The 19,177-nt window shown below is 35.8% G+C and overlaps 1 protein-coding gene across 15 annotated transcripts in view; it reads right to left on the reverse strand.

Moving 5' to 3' along the window:
* The window catches only part of CSNK1G3 (casein kinase 1 gamma 3), a 70,794-nt gene that overhangs the window by 13,869 nt on the left and 37,748 nt on the right, over positions 1–19,177 (reverse strand). For all 15 annotated transcript variants that reach the window (XM_068666566.1, XM_068666571.1, XM_068666579.1 and 12 more), the window contains 5 exons: positions 15,403–15,551; positions 14,368–14,602; positions 4,405–4,490; positions 4,187–4,271; positions 1,015–1,163 (listed from right to left, as the gene is read on the reverse strand). In XM_068666566.1, coding sequence (XP_068522667.1) covers positions 1,015–1,163; positions 4,187–4,271; positions 4,405–4,490; positions 14,368–14,602; positions 15,403–15,551 — 704 coding nt within the window. The remainder of the gene's footprint in view (positions 1–1,014; positions 1,164–4,186; positions 4,272–4,404; positions 4,491–14,367; positions 14,603–15,402; positions 15,552–19,177) is intronic.

Here is a 19,177-nt window from a genome sequence, read left to right on the forward strand (position 1 = left end):
AATCCAAATAAATCCTTAAATCTGTCAGTCTCCCATAATCTAAAACTGTAAAATTGAAGCAAAACTGTCACAAGGTATTTGCTAATAGCAGAAAGAAAAAAGCAAGCCAAGTCTTACACAATTTCATGCATGAGCAATTCTGAGTATTATCAGATGATATTTTTTTCTGAGAGGATTTAAGCTACTATTTTCTGCAGTTAGCATTTGTTTATGGGATATTTTGCTGACAATCTGAAAAGAAGCTTAAAGTAATTTTTAACATTAAACACTGAAAAAATATTTAGCAATAAAATCCCACAATTCTTCAAAGGTGTCACACTTGTCACACTTCAGGGTAAAATGTATAATCTGAAATTGTGCAACTTGCATTCACAACCCTTCTCCTATTTATTAGAAGAAGAAGAAGAAGAAAGAAAAGCTCTGACGTCTTGAAAAATTCACTTTTTACCATTTCTTTAAAGAATATAAACACAGTATTTTCTGCAACTTCTGCAGAAAATGCAGAAGTGATGTGTCTTCCCTGTGATGGAAGCTGATATCCTCCATCTCATTTCAATAGAGTAACTCACAAAGAAAAAAAAAAAAGTTTCTTCATAATGAAAAGCTAAATATCTGGAATATGTGTCAGAGAAGTGACTGCTTTATGTTCTAAAAATGCTTGGAGTAAGAAAGCTCATAAATGAAAAAAATATAAACGATGACAATAATCACTTGCAGAGTTTTAAGCTTTCTTCAACTCAGAAAGCAGTCTAAATTCCTATTCCTATCTCATTTTAGACTGAAAAGAGGTTTTATTGGATATTAGAAGTATGCTTGGAAAGAGACTCAATACGAAGCATGTCAAACTAAAACACTGTGTTTCAAAATGCAATAGAAAATGTGTTTGTCATACGTGTTCACAACTCTAATTAGCTGCCATAAGATGTACTCATATTCTAAAACTCAAGACTAACAGTGGCTCATAACTGATCAAACAATTAAACAGTATCTTATTAATAGCTTAATCATACTCACCAACTGTTTGCCAGTCCAGTCATATTCATAATCAAACACATAGCCTTTTCGATCAAGTAAGTCAGTGAAGAGCTTTCTTAAATAGTCATAGTCTGGCTTTTCAAAAAAATCCAGCCTTCTTACATAACGTAGATACGTAGCCATTTCCTCTATGTAAAAAGAAACACACCTAACTGTAACACTTTTTAGTGGCACTCAAAAATAGTATTTATTAATGTATTTTAAAATAACTTCTGTCTTAACACAAAACATGAATAGTGGTCCACCATGCATGTGTGCATTATCAGAAAGAAACGTTGCCTCATAGTAGTTATATTCTTGAAGTTATACTGCCCCATTCCAAATACATCCTACAAAGTGATTCCCCCTACAATTTTACCTTTGCATCTAAAACAAGTAATGTAAGACAGTGCATCTTTCATTTAACCTTTTGAATCCTCATGCATAATAATGTAACAAAAAAGTGGGGAAGTAAACGTCTCCACTTTTCAACTTTTTTCAATGTTTTGCTTATAGACAAGCCTAAGGAAAGGTAAGGAAGGGGTATATATAGGACAGGGTGGACTGTGTCCCCAGGAACATGTTTTACTGAATGCAAACTTCCTTTCTGAGAGGATCTACAACTACTTCCTGAAGTGGGAAGCTTCAACTGTCCTGACACATAGTATAGGCTGTGATATTGATCAGATGAAACACCTGACCTGAGTCCTGAGGCATAAATTCAGGAGGACAGGTAATGTAATGAAAGATTGAAATGTAAATTGCTTTGAATACTTTGAAGTCCATGAAAGAGTGGAAAATCACACACCGGTAACTCATTCTGAAAAAAGCAATGACTCCTCACACTCTAGCGAAAAAGACTATTCGGATGACTCCAAGGCAGAAGAGAAAGCTCACACAACTGTATGATCAGAGAGTCTGAGGATGAACAGGGTTCAATGTAGTTTCGACCAGCACCCGCTGACCCTTATGTATATGAGAAACAGAACAACAGTATCACCACATGCCTTTCCTCACCTTCCATTAAGTGTGAAGGACCAGACATTTTGTAGTACAAAGAGGGTACCTGCCCTCTAACAGAGGATTACGGAGAAGTGCACAGGAGACTGAGCTACACCAAGTTAAACTCCTCCATAACTAGAGGGGTAGAAAGAGCGTTTGAGACCAGCTTGGAAAAAGTAATTTGGAATGCAGCTTAGTGATGTTGCTGTCCGATATGAAGCTACTCTTACTCATTATTATTTGCAAGAATTGCAACATATACCCTCTACATTAGATTTAACATTATTTGTTTATGCTTAGTGAACTAATTTATGTTCCAACATTTTCTCCAGTTCTGTAATTGAAATCCTTTTTTTTTTATAGGATACACAGAGAAATTAAAATGAAAATCATCAGAAAAAAATAGTTATGGATTAATTTTTACAAGAGGGTTGGAAAGAAATTCAAGATGCAACCTAGTACACCATGCTTAGCTCAGAGGAAATCAGTTCCAGCCACGTCTGTGTAATTGGTTTTCACACAACTCCTGTGAAAGAAACTCCACAATCTCCTCAACAATCCCCTCCTGCTCTTCATTGCATACGAAACAGATGAGTTCACCGCTAAACGGTTTTATAGTGGATTACATCCATTACTGTGTCTTTTTTGCTGTGAATGTAGTAAGCTAATTCCTTTCATGACTGTACCAAGGCAAAAGGTACAAAAGGTACAGGGGAACTTAATTTCCTCACAGTCTTATTTTGGCTAAAACAGTTTCTATAACTTCAGTCTTTTGAAAGAGGTATAGCAAAAAAAAATATCCCTGCTTTTGCACCCTTAAAATAGAGTAAATTTCTTGAAGTACAGTTCCCAGAAACAAACATACTGTTTCAGCTGCAGTTTTACAGAATCGAGTACAGCAGAAATAGCAATTCATGTATCTTTTAGTTTGCAACTGGTTTATATAATGCAGTTTAGTACAGGTTTTTGTTTGGTTGGTTGGTTTTGTGTGTTTTGTGTTTGTTTGTTTGTTTGTTTAATATAAGACCATGACACTATTCACTCATTTACTTTGTGACTCATCTTTAAGTCATTACCTAAAGCACCTTGCCATTTTACATATCCAGTAATTTTTAATCTGGACTTGATCCTTTCTTTATATCCTATTGTAACTTACTGAACTATACCTTGTATTTTTAGACCGTATTTATAATTTGTCAAAATCTTTTATTTCCAACTCCACGATCAAGCCCATGAATTTCATATTTATCGTTTGGAAGCTTAATAAGAATTCTCAATTATACAAGGCATTAACAAAAATACTGAGCAGAACCATCATAGATCTCTGTGGAATTCTTTTTCATTTTTCCAATTTGATAGCAATGACAAGTTCTTGAGTACTTCAAACAGTTTTATACTCTTTGTCCCAAAGTAAATTCCTCTCAATTATGTTTTAATATTATTTATAAGGTTATTTAAAAATAGTGTCAAAAGCAAAAGTACTAAGGTTTCATGGCATTTAACATCAGCCTCTTGTCTACAAGACCCACTGTCTCGTCATAAAAGACAATCAAATCTGTTTGTCATGACCTAGTCTCAGCAAATCCATTTTGCCTATCGATATGCTGATTATCTTTGAAGGTGTTTATTTCTATTTTAGCAACCACACCATACCTATCCTGTTTATTAATCCAACTTTTAAAAAAGTATTTGCTTCTGTCTGGTCTTCCAAATACCTTATTAGGACGTATCTTCTCTTCGCACACTTAAGAACAGCTAACTGTAAGTGTCACAGGAAAACCTGCAAGTTATTATTTTTTTTAAATATTATTTCAAGCTGCTTCTAATAATCATGTACCAGCTGAAAAGCAGATTCGTTTTTAAATGGTTATGAAGCAAATACCAAAATTTTGTGTTTGAAGGCAAAAGTGTAGACTAGCGGAACACTTTAACAATAATTATAATTTTTTAATGTTTCTCTTAGAATTATTTATCTTTGAACAACACCAGCACTGGTTTACTGCTTGTTTCAAAAGATACATAAATATATATACACACACTATGGTGATAGATATTTAGAAGTATTGTTTAATTTATTTTTAAAAACAGATATTAAAAAACAAGGTATACTAGGTTCATTTTCTAAATCAACACATCAGTACACAACATTTTCAGTAGCAGCAGACATTACCTGGGAAGTTTTCACACAATACTTCTATAGATGTTGTTTGTTTTGTCTCTCCTATTTTCTGGTAACGTTCTTTTAATGTTTCTGCCTATGATAAAAGAGCAAAAGAAATTTATGATGATATACAGCTTTCAGACAAGCTTTCAGAAATTAAAAGATCATACTAAGAAAAGCTGATTATCTAAAACCAGGAAGGAAGTGAAGATGTAAAAAACTACTACCTTTAAACCTTGCCATGGAAGGCTTCCTCTGAGAAAATACATAAACATATGACCTAAAGCTTCCAAATCATCTCTTCTACTTTGCTCTGAAACAAAATTCAAATATTATTAGAAGTCAATCTGCTTAATTTACCATTATATTTTAAAGTCTAAGTTCAAAATTGTGTAAAAGTAATTGAGAAGTGTAAAGTACTTGAAATCAAAACAAACATTTAAGACTTTTTAAGTACTATAGCCTACATTAAGAACAGAGGTAAATCAGAACAGGCAGATGCAGTTGGCAACTAAATAAAACTCAGCAGTACATTAAACAAATTATCATGTTATAATAAATTGATCTTATTTTAAAACAGATTTTGATCCTTTACATACATAATTGCACTTTTGTCCCACATTTTTTCATAATTTTTTTCCAGTTACGAACTTGAAACAAGTTTAAAAAAGCTTCAACTTAACTTATTTTTCATCTATAAAATCATGGAAGATGGTTGATTTCTCAGTCTCACTTTACTGGATATATAAGTAAACAAAAGGTCTTCTGAAGAAGGCTCAGAAGTCTTACTATTTGATCAGAAAGCAGCATAAAGACACATGTACGCACAGGCTACTCTCATAAGTACTGGAAAGAAGTGTCTGGCACGAACCATAACATTGGATCTGCAGTATTACAATGGCATTCCTTCAAAAAATTTATAGAACATTTGAAAACAGAAGAGTAACAAACAAAATACAGTTTATACAAAGTTTGAAGTTTTCAAAATACATTCTGTATTATTTTAAAGTAAAATCAAATCTACTTAGGAAAATTCAATGTAATAGAATTAGTAAAAATCTTTAAAGGACTAGTAGAAAAGGAATTTTACATTTTCACCTGACTTCATTCTGTTCCGTTGTTGAAAGAGCTGTTACACAGTGTATTATGTTTTCTAGTAACAAACACTATTTCCCCTCTAACTTTGACTTCCTCCCTTACAGAAGGCAGAAAACCAAAATATTAGCATTGCTTCTACTCAGCACTGTCACAAAACCACTTTGCCTTGACAGCAAGAGAAATTGAACAGAAAAGTACATACCATGTTACCATTTGAAGACAAGAATGTTAAAAAAGCAAACCCGGTTTTGACCAGATCAACACGAAATATCACTGAAAATACACTGCATCTGAACAATAATTCTTAATATAAAAAGAACTTTTACTTATTACTTTTTTCTATGCCCAACTTCTCACTTGAACACTGAATAAAACATACTAGCAAGTAAATAAAAAAAAAAACACCAAAAAATTATTATAATCCCGAGGTTGGACCACACCTAGTCCCTCGCTTCATCACACATCTGCCAGCCACATGGAGGTGCTTCTACAGTCACTTCTCCATCCTTCCAAATCCCATGCCAACATTCATCCTGTTTGCATCCGCTCTGCCACTTTTCTTGTCCACTCCTGTCTCCTTCCTCAGTGAATATCCTCTAGACAACGTTGTTTTCTCTAAGCTCCTCTGCTGAGCCTGCAGTATCCCATTTGCTGAGCATATGCAATGCTGATACCACTGCTGAAGTTACTGGAGTTTTGTGATTGACAGGTTTCAGAATGTGCAGTAAATGTTGACTTCTGTTGCCTGTTGGAACCCAGAGCTCTTTATGGGGTGGACACAGAGATAACGGGTACTTGTTGAGAACTGCTCACAACAAATGTTTGTTGCACAGCAGTGCGTGCATTATGTAAATCAGTTCTGTGGCTGCAAGAAAATGCTGGCAAAGCATACAAAAATGTTGCAAGTGTGCAACCCAAGGCCCACCTATGAACAACACCAAAGTATGGTTCACAAAAATAAATCTGGAAAGTTCTACTTGGTCTTCGCTGATAGATAATAATTCCTCCTTTTTGCAGTAACTTCTACAGGTTACACTAATGAAAAATTAAGCTCTTTGTGAAAAACATCAACAACAATAAACATGTATACATTAGGAGCAATTGCTACTTCACTGAGGGCTATCTCTAAAAAAGGAGCAACTTTCAATTCTTGTCCTGAAATGATTTCTCATTAAGATGTTTTTTGCATGAGCTTTGGGTAGTTTGAGATACTTCTGTAGAACAGTTCCACAGTAACTATTTCAAGGATGTGCCATTTGTGTTCATAATGCCCTCTAGATTCTGCTATGGGAAAGGTTTTGCTGGTGACTTTTTTTTTTTTGTCGTTGTTTGTTTTATATTTTATACTGAAGAGGGATTATTATTTAGAATTCATTTGAGTTCTTTGGTCATAACTTTAACTTAAAATAGTAGTCAAATATCCTTTCTCAAGGATGAAAATTTTCAAGATAATCCTGCCAAACTAGAAAGCCAGGGTTTTTATTGCTATGGTTAGAGAAAGGGCTTTTGCAAGCCAGAAAAACTGAGCAGTGGACAAGCTGGAACACAAAAGGATTTCAAGCACCAGCTGGAGGAGGAGTTGCTGATATTTGCTGATCCCAGTGCATCACAAATTAATGAGATCGAGAGGATTTGTTGTAATACGATCATAAGATAACAAAACCACAAGACGTTAGGGCACAGTCTCTCTCCCTCAAGGAGGAGAGGTCATCTGAAGCCAGCTAAATTAGTCAGAAACTAATACCCATTATTTAGTTTACAAGCTACACATAAGTCTTGACTCAAATAGGTTGATTTTAATAAAAACTAGAACCTCATTCCTCAGGCTATCTCCAGAAATTACCTCTTCTTAGCCTACATGGTAAAGTAACCATAACAGGACAAATAAGACATTTCAGTCTTAGTATGTGCCCATTATAAACACCACACTCCTCCCTCCAAATAAAGTTTTACTGCTTGCTATAGGAATGCTGAAACAGCAGAAATTTTCTGATCTGTTTGGATCAGAAAAAATGGTTTTAGCTGTCAGGAATGACTGCAGGAGACTGTGCAATGCTCAGGTTCCTTAATATAATCACTAAGCAGATAGCAAGTGACACGCCTACATGTCCTGTAGGTAGAGTCAAATCCTGTAGATTCAAAACTTATCACCCAAAGTTTCTAATCTTGTTCAAAATGATATAATTCCACACAACAGCATACTTTGAGGGAAAGAATGGCACCCCCTCATTATGTTTGAAGATGAAATTCTGCCGGTTTTATAATAAACGCATTGTATGCCATATTGTTACATTAAGAATAATGTGGGCTTTAAGCAAACTGTTTTCAGTTATACCTTTACTTGAGCAAAGGAAATTATCTAGCATTTGGTAAGTCTGAATCTTGGACAATTAGAATCTCAAATCATTTTGTATTAGAAGCACTGTTTCATATAATTGTAGGTTTCCAGGTTTTCTTTACACAGAAAAAGTTATTCATCTCATACTACTTAATACCCTTATCCAAAAATAAACTGAGATCAAAGAACCACAAATTTTAGTATTTTTTGTATTTCAGAGATATTTATTTTGAGCAATATCATTTAATAACTATTATAATTCACTTGAAACATAGTGATTTACTGTGACAACACAGCTCTGATACCTGCTCAGAACACAGTTTTGAAGCTATTCTACTAAATTGGCTATAAAAGCAAATTAAGGTCTCGAAAATCAAAGAACTGCATTTCCCTTATGAAAAATTAGGAGTAATAATCCTGGCATAAAAGCAAGCAACCAACAAAACCTTCAAACCTACTTGCTGTTCAAAAGCCACATTGTTCATTCCCCTTCTCTGTCATAGCAGAACACTTCACTAACCCTAGTTCTGTTTGCCAGACACACTGCTTTGTATTAACCCCATAAAGGTTACGGAAATTTCACTTGCTGTATCTATGCAAGATTACTTCTTGAGCCTCACTAGCTCTTAGGCCTGCCTCTCTACAGCCCTGCCCCTGAGGTTCAGCAATGGTACAATGATGAGGACTAGTCAATCTTCCACGCGGGGCTACTAGATCTGGAAAAAGATTTCATTCTGCCCAACTGACTCAGCAACAAGTGAGAGTTGCTAGGCTCTGAAAGGCTATGGCCCATTAACTGCAGAAAATATTTTTTTCTTCAAGTTTATGAAAAAGCTCTAGAATGCAGGCTAGTACAGACATTTATTGTGAACAAAACTACATTAAGAAATGCACTAGCATTGATCCAATCTACAAATATTTTTGCTGATTTAGATTACAGAAAAGACTGGTCCTAAGAAGATGTATTTTAAATCTAGAACATACAACAGCTCTGACTACAGGGTGGACCTACCAGTGAAGGGCAGAGGGGCTTGAAGGAAGGGTGTTCTTTGTTTTGTTGCTGTTGCTGCTGTCTTTGTTGCGTTCTTTTTTCCCCTAAGATAATTACTGTTAAATTACCGTTAATTTCTTCATTTGGCCTTTCAATTAGCATTACAGAGCAAAGCTGTTTCATTCCCAGGAGTCTCAGGCATTCATGGTAAAATAGCTAACCTCTGCCTTTTCAATAATCAAGCACTACCAGGAAAAGACCAATATAACCAAGGATATTCGTCATTCCCCAGACACCATTAGATGTACCAATTTTATAGCAATTACCACTTCATTTTACCACACTTCTTTTAACCAATAAATTAAAACAGCAATCCAGTACACTATTTTTCTGAATTTAGGGAAATCCCCCAATTACCATTGTAGATTTCCAGCAGATACAAAACTCATAGGACTCTTACAGATAGAGATTTTTAGCTCCCATACAGAATCCACACTCTCTGGCACCCCACTCTCCCTTCCTGAAAATGAAGGGAACTGAAGAAGCATAGAATAATTTTATCCCCAGGAGAAGTTAATTTACAGAAGCAAGTGCACCAACCAAATGCTGAAAAGGGCTGCAGAATATCTGTATTTCCCTCAACCAATTATCTAAATAAATCCACATTATTTTTCACATAGACAAAGTATCTTCTATTCCAGATAGAAACTTCCAGTGTAGTACAAAGCCACTACAAACATTTGACCAAATGCATGTTTGGGGAAAAAACATAATGGAAATAATTGGCTACACAGTGCTCGGTAACTATAAATCACCTTCTATACACACTTCAAAATATTGGGTCTTGGCAATTTTGTGCTAGTTTCAACTAAACACATGCAAACACTTAAAACTCCTTGTTGCTATGCACTCGTTTTGACATTTGTAAACTATCCGGATCCTAAACTATATTTTTGGTGATGAGAATACATGCTTTCTTGTTTATAAGTAATAATGCAGAGTAAGTTGTAGTTCAATTAAATGCATAACTGAGATTAACCTGTAAGAGAATAAGAACATGACGGTCTCCCTCTTTACTCAAACGGCTTTTATTTTTCACAAGGGTCAGCTGAAACCTTGGATAGTTAAGCAGCAATAATGTATTCATTAGCTTTGCTACAAGACCATTGGTATTGTGAGGGGGACTGAGCTCTTAAGAGGTCATACTTCTCTGACACCCAAGAAATGCCTACAAAATCCTCCAGGGTCAAGGAGAATCACTGCTCTGAGTTTGAACTGAAGAAGTTTTTACACAGGGTTGTGGTATTTTGCATGGTTTAATCACTTACAGTGCCCAGTAACACCATTGTAAAGATTTCAGATATGCATGCTAAATTTTTTGCACTTACATTTAAGAATTGCGTAAGTATTTGTGTAACTCCTGTGAGAAGGAGCCGTATCACAGTAAAGTAAGACCAGCTAGTGAAAATACTATTAGCTTTGCCACAGCTACCATGGCCAGAGGAGTCAGTATATACCTAACTACTCTTCCCCACAGCTTTGCTGAGAGGTACAGACTACTAACGATACGCAAGTAAGATTTGGAAGAATTTTCAAACAGACATGTCATTTAAACAAGAATAAGTTTACCCAACTAGAGTTTTAAGAGTCTACCTAAAGAATGCAAAAGACTCTCCACTTGAAGGAGAAAGTGTCCTTTATTATGTTAATGTGTTAACATCAGACATATAATTCCCTAAAGAATTAGACATATTCTCCCCATAATTAGCAACTTTAAGTTGTGTGGTTTTCTTTCTTAAATGATTTGGGGGTAAGAGGGTTGTCTTATTTAAGAAGGATTAAATAGGTTGTTTGGTTCTAAAATTGGTTGTATCTTCTTAAACTGACACCAATTTGATATACCATGCACAGGAAACAAAGTAAATGCTTCCTTGAGAAATTTACAGTTTAAAAATTATGTTTAAGAAATTCAATCACCATTAATAAATTTTAAAATGTGTTCTCAGTAAAAAATATTCATGATACTACAAGAAAATGTTAATATTTACATTGTTATTCCTTAAATGAAAAAATATTGCAACTAATCTTAAAGCTCTTTGGCTCTAATATGGTTTAAAAACATTGACATTTTTGAAGTCTTTACTTGGAAAAGAATAGTAAATCTAGCACATGATAAGCTTACAATAGTTCAGTTACTTCTTACACATCCAGTTACTATGTGAATGCATGCAGACTTGAGGGCGGTTTCATGTACCATGCTTTTTTCAATGCATGAGTGGGTGGGCTTTCATTATATATGCTATTCTACCTGTTTTAATTAAGAGAATGCTTCTGATCAGGCAGTTCAAAACCCACTGACACTGACACTGACAAGACCTGGAGTAGCAACGAATTTATCATTATTGTGAAAACAGAAAATATCATAGCACTGTAGTAAATGCTTCTGTATCATTACAATAGGCTTCTTTCCATTTTCAAACACTAAGGTATTCGCTGAAATAAAGCTGGCATATTGTACTCCATTTCAAAAGTGGGAAAACAGCCAAAAAGTGTTCTAGTAGGCCAGTTTTCAGTAATTATTTGGATAGCTTTGTGGAATTTGTGGAAATAATTTAAGTAGAAAAAAGGAAGAAAAAAAAAAAGAAAAGATTTTATTTTCACACAACCGGCATGCCATAACAAAATAAAATATGAATATAAACTAATGATCTTTATCTCTAATAAATATCAAATAAAACATGACCAGGTTGCCCTGAGAGGCTGTAGAGTCTTCACCACTGGAGATACCAAAAAGCTGTTTGGACGTGGTCCTCAGCTCTATGCGGCCCAGCCTGAGCAAGCAATTGGACCAAATGACCTCCAGAGCTCCCTTCCAACACCAACCATTCCATGATTGGAATCTCTACTGGAAGTCTTCTACTGGAATCCCTACTGTCTTCTTTCTTTACTTGCCAAGGGTTGGCAGACACTTCCATAACAACTAAAGGAACCACAGTGGCCATGATGCAATGGAAAATGTGAACAAGATCTCTAAAGCCATAAACTTCATGAACAGTAATTTGTATTTTTAAATCTGTGGATTGATTTTTCAGACACTTAATATGCAAAAGTGCACATTACTAACTTTTGTTCATGTCAGTCTTGTGAAGAAGTTGATGAAGTTTATATTGACAGAAAAGGAAATTTATAATTTATATTGACAGCAAAGTCTCAATTGCTTCTCACAAGACTTGGCTATGTGCTATAAATTGAATATATTTGACAAACAATATTCTTTAAGCTCAAGCATTCCTGATGTATAAATACAAAGAATTACACCAGTGTCTCACACGCCCAGCAGAAACTATCTCAAATGTGTTACTTTAATTAATCCCATTCTGACCACAGAAGCAACCCCACAGAAAATGAAAACATGGTCAAAAGTGCACAATCTCCCACCTTTAAAAAGGGAAGCAGTTATTATTTAGCTTATTCTTAAAAATTCCCCCTAGAACATGCATTTAAAGAAGTAAGCCACCCTGTGAAGATGTTCCCAGAACATGGGACTGCCAGTGAGATTTCAAAATCTACAAAAAGTCCACCTCCAAAATCAGGATTAAAATACAAGACAGCTACACATTAAACAGTGCTTCTTCTGTTTCTCTAAAACATGCATTGTGTATGTGTGTAATGAGTTATTTCATTATATAGGAAAAGTACCCAAACATAACTCTTACCAGATATGAGTGGGGTGGCCATTCAGACATTGTCTAATGCTACTAGAAGCCTTCCACTACTTAAAAGGGCTTATAAGAAAGATGGGGAAGGACTCTTTATCAGCGAGTGCAGTGACAAGTGAAAATCGTTTTAAACTAAAAGTGCATAGATCTAGATTAGGTATTAGGAAGACACTCTTCACCATGAGGGTGGTGAGGCACTGGCACAGGCTGCCCAGAGAGGCTGTGGATGCCCCATACCTTGAAGTGCTCAAGGCCAGGCTGGATGGGGCTTTGAGTAACCCGGTCTGGTGGGAGATGTCCCTCCTGCACATGGTAGGGGATTGGAACTGGATGGGCTTTAAGGTCCCTTCCGATCCAAACCTTTCCACGTGTAATAATAACAAACCCTTCCAATAATCTGGGGACCTTACATGCACTGTCAGTCTTACACAAGAACATACAGCATAGCCATACATACACCTGCTTCTTTCTCCCTATGCAATGGAGAAAACCAAAGGATGTTTTAGGAATTGGGAGGGAAAACCCAAGATCTACAGTTTGCTTGCACATCATAAATATTTCAGATTTGTTTGTGAAGAATGCACTGATATATGTCAGGTTAAACATCTGAAATGTTTTGAATTATAAAGTAATATTTAGCATTTTAAAATCAATACCTTTTTGAATTGTCACCATAGAAAAATATATTTTCATCATCACCTACTTAAGTCCTCCTCTCTCCTGTTCTGGAACATTTGTAATTTTTGTTTAATTGAAAAAGCTCCACTTTCTTTAACTTGCCCAGAGATAGAGCAAAATTACCAAGTTTACTGTCCTAAAGTAATGTCAAATGACATTTTGTAAATATTGGTCTATATTTGCCATGCGATTTACTGAAAAAGGAACACATATATTCTTTCTCTAAATCTTCACGGAAGCCAGATAAATAGCTGAGAAATTTAGAAAGATCTTTCTAATTTATGTTGAGACTGAGGCAGGAACCAAGAGAAAAGCATTAACAGGTGGAACAGTTCCATACTGATTAAATTAAAAAATTGCCAATAGACAAGATAACTAATTTTTTCCTATTTTGAATAAAGATATAAAAGCTGAATATATGTGCCTATAATTGTTATTCTTTTAAGGGAATCTAATGTGACAGTGTTATAAAAAATGCATTAAATCAAACTACTACAAAACATCTACCATCATTTCCTCAGCTATGGCTGCTCACCACTAATTGAACTTGTTTGATTTTACTGATTAAACCCCACTATCACTCTAAGAAAAACATGAACAGTATCACATTTGTCATATTAGCATGAACTATAAAAACTGTGCAACAGTCTGTCTGACCGATTCAAACAGCAACCTATTTACCATGCAATTATATGCTACTGGTTTGCACAAATTCAAAGATGTCAGACCTATTGTCATTAGAAATCATCTACACAACTGGGATAAACAAAGACTACCTTGTATGCTCATGCACCTTTTTCCAGGTAAATTTATTCCTTCAATTAAAATTATTTATCTCCATATATATCTTGTCATTTCCTTAGTCCATCACATTTGCAACAGAAGCTTAATATTTAGCTACTCCGACAAAGCCTCATTAATAACCATTAAAATCAACAAGTCTGCATGAAAATGGGAACTCCTATTATTCCACTAGGCAGTACATTTCAAAGGGATCAAAAAAACTTGCAAGGCAGCATAGAAAACCCTTATCACTGCAATCTATTAACTTTTGTATCTTTCTCAACAATATCTACCTTTATTTTCTCCATAGCATACTTCTAATGTGAGGATGTTACAATATAAATATACACCTCTTCTTCTGGATAACTAACAAAAATAACATAAATGTTTGCTGAGACACAATCGTGATCAACAGAGACCCAGAGAACCTTATTTCCATAAATAGCATTTTAGCAAGTCCAAACTAATTTTGAACAGTACTTTAAACTTCAAACTGTTGAGAAAAATTACAACTTGAAAAGAAGATGATTTCACACAAATGACAGCTGCTAATTCTCATTTCTGCACTTAAAAGCACACGTACCTTTTCCTAAATGTGTATTTATACTCATGTATCTAGCTGTTCCTGTAAGGCTCTTGTGTTCTTGATATGGTATGTGCTGCTTCGTTTCTGGATCTATATACTCCTTTGCCAAACCAAAATCTATAATATGAATAATTTGCTGGGTTTTGTTTCCAGGTTGTCCTATTAAGAAGTTTTCAGGCTTAACATCTCTGTATATCAAGTTCTTTGAATGGACATATTCCATACGAGAAATCTTTAATAAAACGAAAAAATGACAGTTTAGTTTAAGCTCCAGGTTGCCACATGAACTTGTGGTAGAAGCTAAATATCTTACGTTTGCATTAACCAGAAATTATGTCACTAAAACAAGTTCCACATAGACCACCTATATATTAAAGGAATAAAAGCTTTATACCAATAGAAGAGAAGTGATGGAATTCCACCATCATAAATATAAACCCACTATCAATATCTATTTATAGAGTTGGAGGCTCAATACCTTTAAGATTTCAGAAAGATTTACTTAAAGCACATTATATCAAGGCAAACATGCAAAGCCTTGTTTCTTCCTTTCATTACACACACTTGTCTTACTGGAAACCAAATTACAAAATGCTTCAAAAAATCTGACATATTATTCACTGCATAAATTTGTTATATTTTATTATTTCCAGAGTTTTATTTTTTCTCTTTGTTCCTGAGAAAGCACAGGTTAAATATTTATGCTACTTAGGAATCCTAGCTTCCAACTCCTTTCATAATTACAATTATTTATATTTCAAGAAGGTGTTTTTTTAATTGTGAATGTCAAACTAAAATCCATTATTTCAGGTTGTGATTAGGCAAGAGACTCAGAAGACAGTGATTCATGCAGTGATTTTTGAAAAATTAGAACAAAGCAAGTGAAAATGACATAAAGTCAATCTCCTACTAAAATTGTATCACAGCCACAAATAACAATTTAAAACATGCTAAGCAAGTGAAATGAGTATTTAATCCACTGACGACTAAATTACTTTAATGAACATTCAAATTCACATCTCTTCTACTTACCAACTGTATGGCTATCATAAGAACAGTTTTAAGAGAAAACTTCCTATCACACAAGTCAAATAAGTCTTCAAGACTAGGTCCAAGTAGTTCTAGCACCATAGCATTATATTTGCCACATGGGCCAAAATAGTAGACCTGAGGTAGTCCATCTGTAAAAGAGAGATACAGTGTAACTATAAGGGGTTAAATAATGTTAATGAATATAACACTAGAATTCCTACCTAACTTCAAGATGATCTTAAGTAAAAAAATACGTATTTCACAAAAGCCAACAACAAAACCTTGTAAAAGATACAAGTAAAAGGTAAAATAGGAGTAGTGAAAATAGTATCAGTAGTAATAAACGTCTTAAGAATGTTATATATTTGACACGAAAAAAATTTACAATCTTTTACAGAAAATGAGGAAAATCTGTTGAATTTTGTAAAAGTAAATTAAAATGGGGTTTTAAAAAGGTATTGAGAGCTTTTAAATAAACTTATTTACCAAAAATCATTTTTTTACATTATTTTTTTTACATTAAGGTTATATTCAGGAGTAAACTGCTTTATGTTAGTCATTTAAAAATCCAAAAGAGATTAATGAATCCATAAGCTTCATGAGACATTAAGTCAAGTTGCAGATGCATTATCAAAATAGAAATGCCATAGATAAACTGTTGTAGTGATCACTTGTTAGTATAGACAGTTTTCCAAACATGAGCTAGCAGTACGAACTTGCAAACCAGAAGACAAACTGCACCCTGGGCTGCATCAACACAGGAGCAGCCAGCAAGCCGAGGGAGGGGATTGTTCCCCTCTGCACTGAGGGGTCCCACCTGGAGTGCTGCACCCAGGTCTGGGTCCCCAGCACAAGAAGGATGTGTACCTGTTAGAATGAGTCCAAAAGAAAGCTACAAGAGAGTTGGAACACCTATGAAAAAAAAAATCTAAAAGAACTGGAGGTGATATGGCTCCAGAGAGATCTCATTGCAGCCTTTCAATACCTAAAGGGGGCTTATAACAAGATGGAAAGTGACTTTTTGCACAGGAAGATAGTGATAGGACAAGGGGAATGGCTTTAAACTAAGAGATAGTAGGTTTAGATTAGATGTAACGAAGAAATTCTTGGTGGTGAGGCACTGGACCATGTTGCCCTGAGAAGCTGTGGATGCCCTGTACCTCAAAGTGTTCAAGGCTAGGTTGGATGGGGCTTTGAGCAACCTCGTCTGGTGGGAGGTGTCCCTGCCCATGGCAAGGGATTGGAATTGGATGGTTTTTAAGGTCCCTTCCAACCCAAGACATTCTATGATTCTACGACGAAATATATGCATTTTTTACTTAAATTTGCACTGTCTTCTATTCCTTGATTACTTTTTGTTTCTGTATAGATGGCACATAATAGCAAAAATTTTTCTTAAATCTGAGTTGGTTCATTACAAATCTAAACACCACCAAGTTGAAGTCTTAAAACCATTAAAAAATCTAGACTGTGGGGTACACTGAGATCTATTATTTAAACTGTATGAAGGACAGGGTTGTTTGTTTTTTTTTAATGTACTCATAAGAAACGATGACAAAGGGAGTTTTCATAAGTCTCAAGGGGAACCTATGATAAAACAATTCACAGTCTTTCCACTTCTACAGAATTCAAATACTTTCCTTAATTTCTTAAATTCTTTTGAAAATTGAATTCATGGTGTCCAGAAATGAACCACTAACTCCTACACTGTTACATCATTAAAGTGATTTAGAAGAAAAATATCTTTGAATAAAAACAAAATTTCACATTTTAAAAGTTTATTGTAAGCAAGTTTGCATCTGTAGTTGTGTATTTTTTACTTTGAATTTTGTTAAAATAAAGAGCAAGTTCAGAACAAAATATCATACAACATTTCCAGAAAAAAACATATGTAAACATAAATCTCTCACTGCATGTTCCACTAACAATTTCTTAAATACTGTGTGAGTAAGTATGAAATAAACCTATCAAGAGGGGCAAAAGGCTAATTTGGTGTTAAAGCTGCATTTGTTTTCAAATCTTGCATACAAATAAGTAACTATATTTAAGCTACTCTTGAATTTAAAAGTAAGAATTCTTAACCACTTGTTTTATTTCACTTTAGAAACAATCAAGCCATTTGCATTTGCAGTATCACAGTAAAGCATGTTAATACTTAAACTGTGGATTAAATGCAGTCTAAAATATGAACTGGCATCCTGATGTCTTATTTCCTGATAGATAAAATAGGCCTTACAATTTTCCTGATATAAAAGTAAACACAGTGACACAGAATTTTTCAAGAATACATTTTGCTAATTTGCTTGTCATAAAAAGCACATTAAAGGACGGTATATTTTTCCTTTCACGTGAGCTTTTCTATAGTCTCTATTATTACAATCCTGTACTACATTTAACAGCCATATCCATTTTCAGAATGTCCCAAACATTGGGTAATGCCTTTCTTCTCTGAAGATAAAATGGAATTTTATATATGAAAACACTCCTAACATCGGATGTACTCTGAAGTACATCTGCTATGAAAAAGTGACGCATTTGGTGGATGAGGAAAAGGCTGTGGATGTGGTCTACCTTGACTTCAGTAAGGCCCTTGACATCATTTCCCACAGCATCCTCCTCAAGAAACTGGCTGCTCTTGGCTTGGACTGGCGCACGCTTCATTGGGTTAGAAACTGGCTGGATAGCCGGGCCCAAAGAGTCGTGGTGAATGGAGTCAAATCCAGTTGGAGGCCGGTCACTAGCGGTGTCCCCCAGGGCTCAGTACTAGGGCCAGTCCTCCTTAGCATCTTTATCGATGATCTGGATGAGGGCATCGAGTGCACCCTCAGTAAGTTTGCAGATGACACCAAGTTAGGTGCGTGTGTCGATCTGCTCAAGGGTAGGAAGGCTCTGCAGGAGGATCTGGAAAGGCTGCACCGATGGGCTGAGGTCAACTGTATGAAGTTCAACAGGGTCAAGTGCCGGGTCCTGCACCTGGGGCACAATAACCCCAAGCAGAGCTACAGGCTGGGAGATGAGTGGTTGGAAAGCTGCCTGGCGGAGAAGGACCTGGGAGTGATGGTGGACAGTCGGCTGAATATGAGCCAGCAGGGTGCTCAGGTGGCCAAGAAGGCCAACGGCATCCTGGCTTGTATCAGAAGCAGTGTGGCCAGCAGGGCTAGGGAAGTGATCGTCCCCCTGTACTCAGCTCTGGTGAGGCCGCACCTTGAGTACTGTGTTCAGTTTTGGGCCCCTTGCTACAAGAAGGACATGGAGGTACTCGAGCAAGTCCAGAGAAGGGCGACGAAGCTGGTGAGGGGTCTGGAGAACAAGTCCTATGAGGAGCAGCTGAGGGAGCTGGAATTGTTCAGCCTGGAGAAAAGAAGACTCAGGGGCGACTTTATCACTCTCTACAGGTACCTTAAAGGAGGCTGTAGCGAGGTGGGAGTTGGTCTGTTCTCCCACGTGCCTGGTGATAGGACGAGGGGGAATGGGCTAAAGTTGTGCCAGAAGTTTAGGTTGGATGTTAGGAAGAACTTCTTTACTGAAAGGGTTTTTAGGCACTGGAATGCATGTAGGCTGCCCAAGGAAGTGGTGGAGTCACCATCCCTGGCTGTCTTTAAAAGACGTTTAGATGTAGAGCTTAGTGATATGGTTTAGTGGAGGACTTCTTAGTGTTAGGTCAGAGGTTGGAATAGGTGATCTTGGAGGTCTCTTCCAACTAAACGATTCTGTGATTCTGTGATCTCACATTTTCCATACCTTAGTACAGTGCTAATTTACACGCAAGCTACAG

This window comes from Anas acuta, chromosome Z, assembly GCF_963932015.1.
Source record: "Anas acuta chromosome Z, bAnaAcu1.1, whole genome shotgun sequence".
In the NCBI taxonomy this organism is placed as follows: Eukaryota; Metazoa; Chordata; class Aves; order Anseriformes; family Anatidae; genus Anas; species Anas acuta.